General features: G+C 39.5%; 1 protein-coding gene across 2 annotated transcripts in view; it reads right to left on the bottom strand.

Annotated features, from left to right (window-relative positions):
• Nucleotides 1-9,161: 9,161 nt before the first annotated feature.
• The window catches only part of LOC126341671 (beta-1,3-glucosyltransferase), a 77,209-nt gene continuing 71,297 nt past the window's right edge, over nt 9,162-15,073 (bottom strand). For both annotated transcript variants that reach the window (XM_050001790.1, XM_050001791.1), the window contains exon 11: nt 9,162-10,215. In XM_050001790.1, the coding sequence (XP_049857747.1) occupies nt 10,057-10,215 (159 nt within the window). In that variant the 3' untranslated portion in view covers nt 9,162-10,056. The remainder of the gene's footprint in view (nt 10,216-15,073) is intronic.

Raw genomic sequence — 15,073 nt, 5'->3', positions numbered from 1 at the left:
TCTGTGGAATGTTGACAACAATTGTTTTAGTGTCATTTAACTTACCCAGTACCATTTTCATATTTCTAATTGCATCATTTGCTTGATTTCTTGCTACATCATATGAACCTCCCATTATAATGACACAGTCATTGGATGAGAAGGAGTCACAATCCTGCATGCACGGCTTCACTACAGCAGAAAGAGGGGTTCCAGGCTGGATGTGGCCCACCGCTGCAAAGTTGTCTTGCTTATTTGTGATGTTTTGCACTATTTCACGTCCATGGCTGTCTCCATATAATAGCATCTGGCCCTGCTTGTGTTTCTGATTGTAGTCGTTTCTTCTGTTTTTCTCTAGGGACGATTTCTTGCGTGTAATTTCACAGATTCCATTTCCATGGACGGTTTGTTTACATTCAGTTTAACGTTTTGCACACGAGTTTGGGACTTGGTGTTTTCTGAACTTATCACTGACAGTTTTTTTGCTGCTTGAAGGATTACTTCTAATTTGCATGGACTGAACTTGTTCTTGTTCCACTATTTCATCGAGAATTTGAAACCTGTTTTGAGTAACGACGACAGGAAAGCTTTCCTTGGTTTTTAGTTTAGGCCTACATTCGTTCATCAGGTGCTGTTGTTCAAATGCACACAACTTCTTATTTAAGAGATTAACTTCAGCCTTTAGGCTCTGGATTTCACTTACCATATCGCCGACTAGTACAGATAATTCACATCTACACTCACAAATTTTTGCTTTATGACAGTTATCTGAATTCTGAATGCAGCACTGATTACAGTTCCAGCATGTTATAAATTCATTATTTTCTTTCACATATGAGTCCACCTTTGCACATCGAAAATGATACGAGTTATTACATTCCTTGCATGTGATTCCGGTTTTCAGTACTTTTCCACATTTTTTACACTTTTCCCCATCAAAACACGAGTTTTTGTGTAAGCTAAGAACTTTACCATTACTATTTGCCGCCATCTTGTCTGTTAACAGTCAAGAGGGAATCACATTTGAGCTCCAAAACACTACTAGCAATCTCAGCTCTATGACTGTGCAGAATGTGTTAAAAATAATAGTGCACAAGGGTTGAGCAGCTCCTCATAAAACACACATTTCTGTAGTGAATCTAAGTAACACTTGAGGTGATGTAATGACTGATGCCACTGGACAGTGGATGACTGGAAATGAGTTGCATGGAAAGTACAGAGGAGCTAGTTTTACAGTATGGCAGTGTTTTTCATGGTTTGGATGTGATACCATTATTGCACTTATGAAAATGATAAATTCAGAAAGATACGAACACATTTTACAGCATTGTGTTACATGGAGTTTAGAAACATTTCAGAGACAGTGCTTGTTTGTCTCAGCATCATGCTAATTATTTGTAGAATTGAAAGCATCCCCAGCAGAGTTCTAGTCTTCATAAAGGCAGTGGGTGGGTGAAAATCATATTAATGTCCTCAAATATGTATCAGGATATTTTTGACCAGACAGTGTACATAGCCAAATATGGGCAACCATATAGGCATATAACGACAAATTACAGTTTTATTTTTTATTTCATTGTATTGATGTAAAAGCACATTTGATTGGGAAACTATACACCTTGGCCTTTTATTTCAATTGAATCTATCTCTCTTATTACTCTGCAGTCCACATGATGGAAAACATCTGTGTGTGTCATCTATGGACACCAAATACATATTGTCTTTGTATGTTCATGTATAGCACCTACATGTATATGAACAACTTCTTTGCAACAGTATTTCTGTAGCCCACATTAAATGTTGTTCAATCATAGTTTGTAAGTGGAGTAGGATAGCAAATGAAATCTATGTCACAACTGTGACATGCACGTGTTCTAACGGCTCTTGTGATATCAATTTTATAACACTTACAACTCTCGCATTCTTACACACAGTGACACTGGACACTATTTAAATATAATCAAGAGTTGAGATTTATATGGAATAATGTGCCATTAATATGCGTAAAGTAAGTTTTATTAATTCTAGCACATTTTAAGTTCTGACTTGTTACTACATTTAACTTTTAACAGATGGCTAAAACACTGACTACATTGCTTCCATTTAACAAGATACTTGAAAACTGTTAAAACCTAAATTGTGCAATTGCACAATGAACAAAGAAAAAAATCACAGCTGCAAGCAGCATTAAGTCATTTAAATTGTTCAGGATTTTGGCAATTTTATTTTATTATTTAACTTTGTGTGCTGGATGCTCTTCCTGACATCACATTTATCAAGATAACATGAGGGAGGCAATTCATGTCTACCATCCATCTGTGAATTGTGTAACATTTTTTGTATGCCTTAGTGTATTTTAACTGTTTGTGTACCATATTTTGTGATGCATAATTTGGGGGCCAGACAAGCATTTGCCTAAATGAGCTTGGGAAACCACCTCAAAAACCACTCTCAGGCTGGACAGCACACCAGCCCAGTATTGTTAAACCAACAAGTGGATTTCATCCAGGTGTAGGTCACATTCCTGTACCACAAGCTACTAAGTTGTCCATTACACTATATGAACAAGTCAATATTTGTCTGTGGGCAACATGAGAAAATGGCAACTTCAGAATACCAGTTGATTTTGAAATCCATACATAACATAAAAATGTATGTATGTATGTTCCCCAACTCCTCCTAAGCCACAGGACTGATTTGAACCTAGCCTGGTACACATATCACTTATTGCAGAGGGAATAAGATATGCCCGCCTATCAAAGGTGTGGGAGTGGGACTGAAAAAGTAGTAACCCACAATGCACGAATACCATGCTTTATTCATTAACTATTTGAAAATGTTTCCCTGTCCATGCAGTAAAACTGCCACATCAGGCATGACCTTTTAAGTTATTACTTATCTACTACTGATTTATTCTTGACATTTTTGCAGACAGTATTCACTGACTCATGTACCAACAAAATTATATCGTTGTACAAAAGTTCAGGACATATGACTTCATCTCAATCACTAAGATACAAGAAAAACTGATGCACCATGCATGACATTTAAATTTATTACCTCTTCAATACTAACTCTGTTCACAAAACATTTCACATACAGTATTCATTTGCCCACTGAATGTACCTACAAGAGTATATCATTGTGTGACACATTGCTCAAGAGACATGACATCATAAACAATGAACTACATGAAAACGAAATATCAGGGTGAATTTTATTAGAGATACAGGTGAAATATGCATACAAATATCTGTGGACTATTTTAAATATATGTGATGTGTGTATGTGGGCAAAGCTGTAGGTAAAGAATCCTCCTAACAATCGAATCAGGTAACAAAACTTGTTACACATATTACTTACGATCTGGAAAGAAATATTGTGAGGACCAGCTACTTCCTATTGGATTTGCAGTGATAACATAGAGATAAAACGAGAAGGAAGAAATGGACATACAGGCAGGGGGGAGGAGGATATGATCACAGATATGAGGGAGGAGCACGTGGACAGAGAGGGAGGGTGAAATGGGCAGAGGAAGGAAAGGTGAGGAGATGGGCAGAGAAAGGGAGGGGAAAATCTGCAGAGAAAGGGAAGAGGAGGAGATGGAATGAGAGAGCGGAGTGGAGCAGATAGACAGAGAGAGTAGGATGTAGCCGATGGAAAGGGAAAGGGGTGGAGGGTGAGAGAGAGACAGCGTGTGTGTGTGTGTGTGTGTGTGTGTGTGTGTGTGTGTGTGAGAGAGAGAGAGAGAGAGAGAGAGAGAGAGAGAGAGAGAGAGAGAGAGAGAGAGAGAGAAGAGGGGCAGAGAGGAGAAGGCCAGGAAAAGATAAACTGAGATAGCACGCGGGGAAGGAGAGGGGGGGGGGGCAGATAGAGAGAGGGGAGAGAAGGAGATTGGCAGAGAGGATGCTGAAGGAGGAAGACAGAGAGAGGGGGAAGGAGGAGTTGGACTAATAGAACTGGAATAAACACATAGTCGGGCAACACCAGATACTCGCTAGTGTGATTATAAAGGAAGGGATATAGAATCTGCTACCTTTTTCATACATTATAATCAATTATATATATGTTTCCCTGAACTTTCTTTCTTTCTTTCAGCTATAATTTAATATTCTGTCAATAATAAGTGTACTTGAAATGGGGAAGCATCTCAGTTGTACCAAAGGTCAGAAAGTTGGTGATTTTGTATATGTGTAATGCAACAAGAATTAAATTTTTTTAGGAGACACAGAAAACTTACTATATCCCAGAGATTCAATGGCTATCCCCAAGACTCAAATGGCTCCAAGGGGCAGCACAGTACAGGTTTTGTTAGACATTTTTTAAACTATGAATGTAGGAAAGGCGATTTTATGTAATTAAAGTTTCAGTTTATGACGCAAATAATATGATCTTCTCTGTTAGAAATTAATGAAAAAGGCTCAAACATCACACCTGATTATGGAGCACAGCTTTTGGTCCTTTGAGTGTCATTTACTTTCTCTTGTATTTAAGCTTCTCATTGTACCACTCAACAAAAGAAGGTGGGGGGAAAGGGACTCTTTTCTGCCCTGACTACTTCCACTACCGCCTGCACTGATGTAGTATTATCAGGTTGACAATGAGGCATAGAATCACTGTCAGGGTAATCAGCTGCCCCATACTGTACATCACTATATCATACTACAAAATATAGTGAATGCCCTATATCCCACATGCTTTTCTAAAGTGTTTTTATGCTGTGCTCATGTAATATGTGCACTTTAAGAATAATCTCAAGCTTGTTTGATGAGACTACGTGAATCAATAGAGACTAAATGATGTCAATTAATATCAAATTATTTCCGACTAATACTAATGTCAACTAGTATATAACACTGTTGATTCCATCTACAACTACGGGAACAGAAGTGGTATGTCGAGATAAATATCACTGAAATGTTGTGTGTCATTGATTTTGGAATCATCTTATTAATTAATACATTAGGCCTATTAAACAAGGTGATGTCTGCTGTCTAACAATGGTAGCATTCAGGAAGGCATTGATACCGGTCACTGGCATTCAGCTCCAACCAATGCAGCTAATCCCATCAATCACCTCACTGAGAATCTTCTTAGATAATACTTCTGTTACAGTCAACTTACATACTATGTAATAAAACCAAGCTCGTTTCGTTTAAATTACAGTTCCAAGACCACTTAAAGGTCTTCAAGAAAGGATTAACAAAGATGTGGAGTACTTTTTGTTGTAAAGTCAGAGGCCGTGGTTGCACCTACCCAGGGCCAATCCTGGGTCTCACCAGCCACTACAAATGGTTTCAGGAAGCATAAAAAATAACTGATTACACAATCGGAAAAGTTAAAGGTATTCAGAAAAAATGTAATAAAGAAGTTATAACATGTAAATAGTCTTCACAGGTTCGCTGTTGGATTGGGTTGTGCAAATTCCACAATATTTCCTTGGAGCAACTGTCTGACATCTTCAGGCGTTGCAACCTTGCTAGCAAGGTCACATGAAGGTGTCAGACAGTTTCTCCAAGGAAATATTGAGGAATTTGCACAACATTTACAACGTATCCATCAGGGAAGCTTGAAGAGTCAGAAGTTATAAGATGTTTTAAATGATGTATCTTTCTGATAAATCAGAAAAATTACAGCTTTCACAGAAAAGCAACACGTAGGGCTATGAGCTAACGCATGCATTAATGTTTCAGAAAACAAGCCTTACCTTTCAAACAAGAGACTTTTGCAAAAAAAAAAAAAAAAAAAGTTTCATTGTGATTAAAACAAGCATATCTACTGTATGGCATGATAACATTCCTCAGGGGCTGCTCCAATGATTTGCCATGTGAGACTTAATAATCTCCATGTAAAAAGTCTGGCCCCAACAATAGTGGATACGATACATCAACAGAAAAAACATTGGGGGCTCTCTTTCAATATTGTTCTACAAAGGTTCTCACATATGTTGAGCTTAAGTTAGTTCAAAAACACAGCAGCACCAAAGAAAACAACATAATTTTCCATGTTTAGCAGAATCACAGATAATCACTTCTAGAAGTGTATCAAGATCCTGTAAAGAATAAAAAGTCTGTTCTTCAGCTTCTGGGTGAGGGTAGTAAGTGCACCCCACTACTCCCCACCAACCCACTAATTTGTGGACAACTCATATGTCATGGTACTGTTTAAGGTGCCAAGGTGCTGTAGCACTAGCTCTGAATGGACAGGGATGCCAAACAAAAACAGCTATTGTATACTTCAAGGAACTATCTTAAAATTTGCTTGAAGTGATTTTAGGACACAAAAATCAAGATAATTGGATAGATAACTGAAACAACTTTTCTCAGCTTTAAATCCAGTGTATTAATTACTGCATTGTAACATTTAGCTCCAGAAACTGTATGGTAGTTTAGCTAAACTAGAGGAAAAGGTCAAGTAGTAGCCAAAGGATTTTTACTGTATTTCTACTGAATAAGTTTCAAGCCAACCCATAGAAAATGTTTTTGGTGCAATGAAGGTTCATCCCCCATCAAGAGTTCCACCATGGTTCAAAGTCCATGTTGAACAGTACAAAGGTGGACAAAAATATGAAAACACCAAAAACACAACATGAAATTACAATGAAATCCACACCATTAGCTGCTTACAGGCATTGATAAATATCAACAGGGAAAGTTGAAAATGTGTGCCGCAACCAGGACTCGAACCCAGGATCTCCTGTTTACATGGCAGATGCTCTATCTGACTGAGTCATTGAGGACACAGAGGACAATGCAACAGCAAGGACTTATCTCTGGCCGCAGTGGTTAGCACGCTGGACTCGCATTCGGGAGGACGACGGTTCAATCCCCTCTCCGGACATTCTGATTTAGGTTTTCCATGATTTCCCTAAATCGCTTCAGGCAAATGCCGGGATGGTTCCTTTGAAAGGGCACGGCCAATTTCCTTCCCCATCCTTCCCTCACCCGAGCTTGCGCTCCGTCTCTAATGACCTCGTTGTCGACGGGACATTAAACACTAATCTCCTCCTCCTCCACATCTCTGGTACACTCCCTGTGAGACCCACATTTCAGCTTACTATCCACACACCATACTTGTAGTGCCTCTGCTCACTATACTCATTACTCGCAGCAGCCAATCTACCGATTCCTGTAAGAATTTGAGCAATGTGAGTGCATCTGCAATGAAGAAGATCATTGGCCGAAAGAAAGAACATCTTCATATAGAGATCGGCTTACCAGCCAATGATCTTCTTCAGTGTGGATGCACTCACATTGCTCAAACTCTAACAGGAATTGGTAGATTGGCTGCTGCGAGTAATGAGTTTAGTTGGCAGGGGCACTACAAATATGGTGTGTGGATAGTCAGTTGGAAATGTGGGACTTATGGGTAGGGTGCCAGATATAAGTCCCTGTAGTTGCAATATCCTCTGTGTCCTCAATGGCTCAGTCAGATAGAGCATCTGCCATGCAAGCAGGAGATCCTGGGTTCGAGTGCCGATTGGGGCACACATTTTCAACTGCTCCCGTTGATATTTATCAATGTCTGTAAGCAGCTAATGGTATGGATTTCATTGTAATTTCGTTCTTCAAGAGCTGCAAGATCGCCAATGGTATCTGTTATTTGGACAATACCATCTTCATAAAAAAACAACACATTCCTAATACAGTGTAGGAAAACCACTGGCATTCAAAACAGCTTCCAAGTATCTTGGAATAGATAAACACAGGTCTTATTTGGTTTTCAAGGGAATCTTATACCTCTCTTCCTGTTAAACAATAGCACATTCAAATGTCTATGACAGAGTTGGATAGCGACCACGCACTCCTCTTCAAAGTAGATCACAATGGTTCAATAATGTTGAAATGTGATGGTCACAGGACATGCAACAATTCATACTTGTGCTTGCAAAACCAGTCCTGGATGAAGTGAACTGTGTAAAAAGAGACCCTGTTGTCTTGGAACACAGCAATACCATTGGGGAACAAACATTAGGATGGACTTGATGATCAAAAATGGTCACATAATCCTTGGCAGCCTCACAGAGTAGCCATAGGATGGGGTCCATGGAATACCCCAATATAGCTGTCAAAATCATCACTGAACTCTTCCATACTTCACTTTTGGAATATAAACTCAGTCACAAATCTGAAAGATTGTTAAACAAGACTTATCTGTCCAAATGGCATTCTTCCTTGGCTCTGTACCCCAGATTTTACGACTTTTGCACCAAATTTTCCTGTTATGGGCATTTGCATCACTGATGAGTAGTTTTGGAATTCCAGCTCACTCTGCAGTTCCTTGGTTCAAATGGCTCTGAGCACTATGGGACTTAACAGCTGAGGTCATCAGTCCCCTAGAACTTAGAACTACTTAAACCTAACTAACCTAAGGACATCACACACATCCATGCCCGAGGCAGGATTTTAACATGCGACCGTAGCGGTTGTGCAGTTCCAGACTGAAGCACCTAGAACCGCTCGGCCACTGGGGACCATATGTCACAATCACGCAATATACACTTTCATCCATGTCGTGACTTAGCGAAGATGTTTTCCTGTTTCCCCTGTATGTGCTATAAATCTTCGATAAGGTGTGTCTTGAAACACTCATAACTTTGGCTACTTTGTTTATGGATGCACCTACCACAACAGCATCAACAATTTTCTCACATTCAAATCCACTGAGCTCTGACACAACTCACAACTACACACAACACTGTTCTGGCCTTGACTGAGACTTGCCACATATTGAGGATATTGCACGGGTACCATTTGTGATCAAGTACAACCTGCAGGCTTGGCTAGCATCTGCATTATGTTCAAGCATGAATTTCCTGGGGCGTTTCCATATTTTCGTATACCCCCTGTAGGTCCCCCGTAACTAGCTGGGTATGTCAATGCAAAGGCTGGAGGAGTGCGATAACAACTCATTTGTAATAGGACCATGCTTAGTACAGTATTGCAATTTCTAAAACATCTTTCATGTTGAGAAAAGCTGTACTTATAATAACATATTATGCAGAAAGTTGAATTAATAAGCCACTTTAGAGTACTAGTTATTTCACCTGAGAATAATGTTATTTATGAATTATACGTATATTGCTTGAAAGTAGTATGTGACAGTAAGTTGCACAATGTCAACAGTGCTCTACCATGTTATGGATGATGACAAAAGTTCGAAGAATCAAGTCATTATAACTGTAGAGTTTAAGTCTGAACTTTATTACTGACTTTCCGTAATTAACTTTCATGTTCCAAGTGGGATTGCACACATAAGATATACCATATGGTCTAGGCTGTATGAAATAACTTTCTGAGCTTAATGCCAAGGAAATTTTATACAAAAGGAAAATATGAGGCAAGTTGCACTACAGAACATAGTAAACGACATACTCGTAAAGCTATGTTACAAATAATACATTATAGAAATATTTGTCTTCTGTAATACAGATACCACCAATGATGCGCAAAAAACATCCAAAACAAGTCTGATAAAATACTCTACCATCAATTTATAAGACATTCTAACATACATCAAATATTACTCCAATCTCTGAAGAAATCTGTGTCCAAAGAGCTTAACAATAATGTTTGTTCATGCATTGAAATAGCTATATCATGTACAGTGATAATGAAATATAGTCGTAAACAGTTATTTTAAAAACTACAAACGCATTATTTACAAAATTCACATTTACATACACTAATTATTAAAATATTACAAGTTGGTTAAATTTTTGATTCATGTCCTTGAATCTAGCAAAATTTATTGACAAAAGCATCAGTGCTACTATTACTGATCATTGTAAAGTAAAGCAGGGCAGAGAGTTAAGATATACAATTTCAGGGTGTAAAGAATGATACAAGAATTATATATTGTGGACTCACAGAACACATTTTTAAAGGCAAATCCAAAGCAGGTCAGTTCACAGAAAAAACAAAACAGCTAACAAATTTCATAGCTTACATTGTCTTTCAATGGTGGAATATCCTAGAGGTACATATTCCAAAGTGGCACATGTTTTATGCCTTTGACTTATTTCATTAGTAACTGTACATTTGCTATAAATATTAATAGGACACCATAATCACAAAATCACAGTTCAGTGTGTAACTTTTGACTAGCTGGATCTATCACATCTGCAGCTGCAAACCACTCACGATATATATGTACAGGGTCTATAAGCCAATGTTTGTGGAAGGAAATGGGCTGATGAGACTCTATATAATCAGTCGTGTAATCTTCTGCACGAGCCTGAAAAATAACAATGTACTTCAAAAGCTGGTTGTCTTTTCCTTATTATATACACTGGTGAGACTAAACATTATGACCATCTCCTTAAAAATATGTTGATTCATTTCTGCAACACAATTCAGGAGTGGTTCTGCATGCCATGGATTTGAAAAGCACTTCTTATGTTTCCAGAGGTTCATGGTACCAGATGCTATGCACAGGTCACACGCTACCCATAATTTACAGGCAGTTGGTTTTTGGATGCAGAGCAGGCACCTGAAGGCATTCCATTTGGGTTTCATCGGGTTCAAATAAACTAAATTTAATAACCAAGACATCAATATGAGTTCCTTATTGTACCCCATAAATCACTGCAGGATGATTCTCGCCTTTTGACATGGACAGTTATCCTGCTGGAAAATGACTTTGCTGTTGAGGAAGACATCAAGAAAATGGGTTGCAGGTGGTCCCTAATAATTTCCACATAGTCACAGCTGTCATGGTACTTTCAATTACTACCACTGGTCCCATGGAAGCCCAGGTGAATGTCTTCCATGACATAATAAAGGTCCCACCAGCCAGGGTCCACAGTACGCTGCATGTTTCAAGCATCCATTCACCTGGTTGATAGCATTTCTGGATATGACCATCAACTTGGTTTAACAATAAATGAGATTCATCACACAAAGCAACACAATCCCATTGATCTGCAGTCCAGTTCGCAGATCCCATGCTGACTTTAATCATAATTGATAATGTTGTTGGGCCAGCATGGGAACACACAGACGTCCTACACTGTGGAACACTATGTTCAACACTGTGCAGTGAACGGGGTGCTCCGAAGCACTTTTGCTTGTGCAAGATCTGTACACTGTCATCATGTTCTGTGATTAGGTATGGGTGTCCAACATCTTGTGCCTGCTCGAGGTTTCAGCAATCTTCAACCACTTTCCACAGTTGCTTACAAAAGTAGCACACAAACAGCCTACCAGCTTCACTGTTTCCGAGGTGCTCATTCTCAGGCACTGGGCCACAACAATCTGGCTTTTGTCAAAGTCGCCTATGTCAGCGATTTTGCACATTTGCACCACTTGTCATCACTAGAGTGATTCCCCATTCATCTCTGCTCTGCTCATATACTTTTCTTACCACATCATGTGTCCTCAGCACCACCAGGCAGCATACAGCCACGTGGCAGGCAGTGGTCATAATGTTTTGGCTCATGTTGTATGTTTACAAAAAAATTCATCATTGTGGCAAACTATATCAAACAGTTGTATGAGAAAAAAAGATTATCAACAGCCTAGCAGTTTCAAAATGAATTGAACACATAATACAGACAGAATCAATTCTTCACCATGAAATATCAGCATAATGATCAGTGACAGATTAAGCAAGTGTGGAGCCCGTAGCAGATTCTGACAAGAGATCCTTGGTTTGTTACATTGCATCTGAGATGTCTCACAAAGAGATACTGTGAAGAATAGTTAAGATAATGAGGCAAGCTCCTTTGTCCTCCACCATTAAACATCTGTTTATGGAGCTCAGTATCCTACCAGTACCTAATATTTATAGTGACAAAAGGTGCATTCTATTCTTTAAAATTTACAATTAAAAAAAAAAGACATTCAGCATCATAAGGTTGGTCTTTCTGACCATGTATCTGTAGTTAGTCATTGGCTATGGAAGGGACACAGTAGCGCAAGGTGTAGGGGAGTATTTCTACACAACATGCTACCTGAAAGCTTAAAGTTGACTGGACAAGGATTCAAGGCAAAAATAAAAACATTATTTCAGAAGAAATATTTCTATACAGCAGGAGAATGTTTTAAAGTAAATCTAAAATAACCAGGATAAATGTCTTCTTGTATACTATAATATTTTTAGCTATTTAATGTAATTGGATAGATAAAAAATCTACTCACAATGTGGCAGCACAACAACCCACACAGTGGTTTTTCTTCCGGCAGAAGGGTTGAAGTGGAAGGAAGATGTGTAAAGGAAAAGAACTGGAGAGGTTTAGGAAAAGGGGTAGAGTTCAGAAAAGTAACCCAGAACCCCACATTAGGGAAAACTTGCTGGTGCTGCTTTGGTGAATGACCTAATTTTCTCCACACATACTGTCAACTGTAAATATCAATTTGTAACCCAATCCCAAAACCTTTCCAACAGCAAACCTGACCTTGAACTCTACCTTGAACAGCTCTGACCATGAACCCAATTTTATCCACTACCACTGTTTCAAAATAATCCCTTACAATCCTTCTAAGAATTCCTCACATCCAGCATTGCTTTACAAACCTTCCTCAGGTCCCTACAACATAACACTAACCTGCCCTCACTCCAGCCAATGTACTCTCTAAAAGCTGATGACATCATTATTATCCTCCTTGCAGACAAAGGTTGTACCACTGTGGTACTTAACTGATAGAAGTAAGTTAGGCCTAGTGAAGATCTACACCAGCTGTCTGGCACCTCTACATACAGCATTTGCCATGAAAATCCCATCACTGTGCTTTAAACTGACCTGCATTCTCCCCCTTAAACTCTTAGGCCCATCACAAGGACTAACAACTTGATAACCAGAAATACTTACCCCACCCAAACCACACACCTCCACCTTTTACCTGCTTCCTAAGATACACAAACCCAACCATCCTGCCATCCTATAGTTGCTGGCTTTAAAAAACCCATCGAACAACTATCTGCCTTAGTTGATCAGCACCTTCAACCCACAGTAGAAAGACTTCCATCCTATATTAAAGATACCAACCATTTCCTAGATTGTCTGAAATCTGTGCCCATCCCACTCCCACCACACACCTTGCTTATCACAACTGATGCCACCTCCCTAACACCAGTATCCCCCATGTAAGTTGTCTGTCCGCTGCTGAACAGTTCCTCAGTCAGCACTCACCTGATTCCAAACCTATGACATCTTCCTGCTCACCTTAATCAACTTTATACTTACCAATCCTACTTCACCTTTGAGGGGCAGACGTACAAACAGCTCAGGGGTATGACCATGGAAACAAGAAAAGCTCCTTCCTATGCCAACATTCTCATGAGTTGCTTGGAGGGGGCTTTCCTGGGATCCATAAGCCTTAACCCATTGGTTTGGTGCCACCTTATCTCCACCACACGAATTGCTTCTCCCATTATCTGTAGTTGCTCGCAGACTGGCCTCAGCAGTCACAGACAGTGGTCATGTGTCAGTGTGAGTTGTGTGTGTGTGTGTGTGTGTGTGTGTTGTCAGAAGAAGGCTTATTTGTTTCTTTGTACAAATTATAAGTGTGACTTGTCCCATATACAAGTATAACAACCCACTGCAAGATTTCTGGGATTAAGAATCAGATCAGATCAGATCAGATCAAATGACATGACAATTTCATATCATACAGAGAAACCAGCAGGTAATGGAGCATCTACTGCAGATTACAATATGTTAATTTGTTGCTATCTTGCTGAGTGCTGACTACAGGTACAGTATTCTCCGTGCATCCTGTGCCTTCTGGGTCAGATTATTACTTCAGCACTGCTAATAATAATGTCACAACTAGATGCCAGAAAGACAACACATTTTCCTTTACCTTTAATCATACTGATAATCAGGTTTCAAGCACGGTTTCAGCACTAGTTTATTGCAGCACGTTCAATACCATTCTGCAGCAAAATACTGATTCACCTATACAGCTCTTACCACATAACATATCTAATGAATTCATAATTTGTATTTGATGCAGATCAACACTTCTGTAGGCAGAAAGGTACATTCCATATGTTAATCAAACTTTATAAGAAATTTTCCAAAAAAATTGAAGCAAATATTGAAGTTTAAACTTTTAGAATGGCATATTTAACACATCACTGCTTTTACTCCATAGAAGAATATTTAAATATATTGAGTGTGTTATATAAATGTGAATGGCACTAACTGAAATCGTATCCGTGGAAATATGAATTCTGTAATGTCCTGTAGTATCACTTGTGCATATATATATATATATATATATATATATATATATATATTAAAAATAAAGATTCCAAGACTTACCAAGCGGGAAAGCGCCGGCAGACAGGCACATGAACAAAACACACAAACACACACACAAAATTACGAGCTTTCGCAACTGGCAGTTGCTTCGTCAGGAAGGAAGGAAGGAGAGGGAAAAATGAAAGGGTGTGGGTTTTAAGGGAGAGGGTAAGGAGTCATTCCAATCCCGGGAGCGGAAAGACTTCCCTTAGGGGAAAAAAGGACAGGTGTACACTCGCACACACACACACATATCCATCCGCGCATACACAGACACAAGCAGACATATTTAAAGGCAAAGAGTTAAGGGCAGAGATGTCAGTCGAGGCGGAAGTACAGAGGCAAAGAAGTTGTTGAAAGACAGGTGAGGTATGAGCGGCGGCAACTTGAAATTAGCGGAGGTTGAGGCCTGGCGGATATCGAGAAGAGAGGATATACTGAAGGGCGAGTTCCCATCTCCGGAGTTCGGATAGGTTGGTGTTGGTGGGAAGTATCCAGATAACTCGGACGGTGTAACACTGTGCCAAGATGTGCTGGCCGTGCATCAAGGCATGTTTAGCCACAGGGTGATCCTCATTACCAACAAACACTGTCTGCCTGTGTCCATTCATGCGAATGGACAGTTTGTTGCTGGTCATTCCCACATAGAAAGCATCACAGTGCAAGCAGGTCAGTTGGTAGATCACATGGGTGCTTTCACATGTGGCTCTCCCTTTGATTGTGTACACCTTCCGGGTTACAGGACTGGAGTAGGTGGTGGTGGGAGGGTGCATAGGACAGGTTTTACACCGGGGGCGGTTGCAAGGGTAGGAGCCAGAGGGTAGGGGAGGTGGTTTGGGGATTTCA

Source organism: Schistocerca gregaria, chromosome 1, assembly GCF_023897955.1.
Source record: "Schistocerca gregaria isolate iqSchGreg1 chromosome 1, iqSchGreg1.2, whole genome shotgun sequence".
NCBI lineage: Eukaryota > Metazoa > Arthropoda > Insecta > Orthoptera > Acrididae > Schistocerca > Schistocerca gregaria.
The sequence above is the reverse complement of the archived record's forward strand: the minus strand, read 5'-3'. Positions and strand labels throughout refer to the sequence as shown.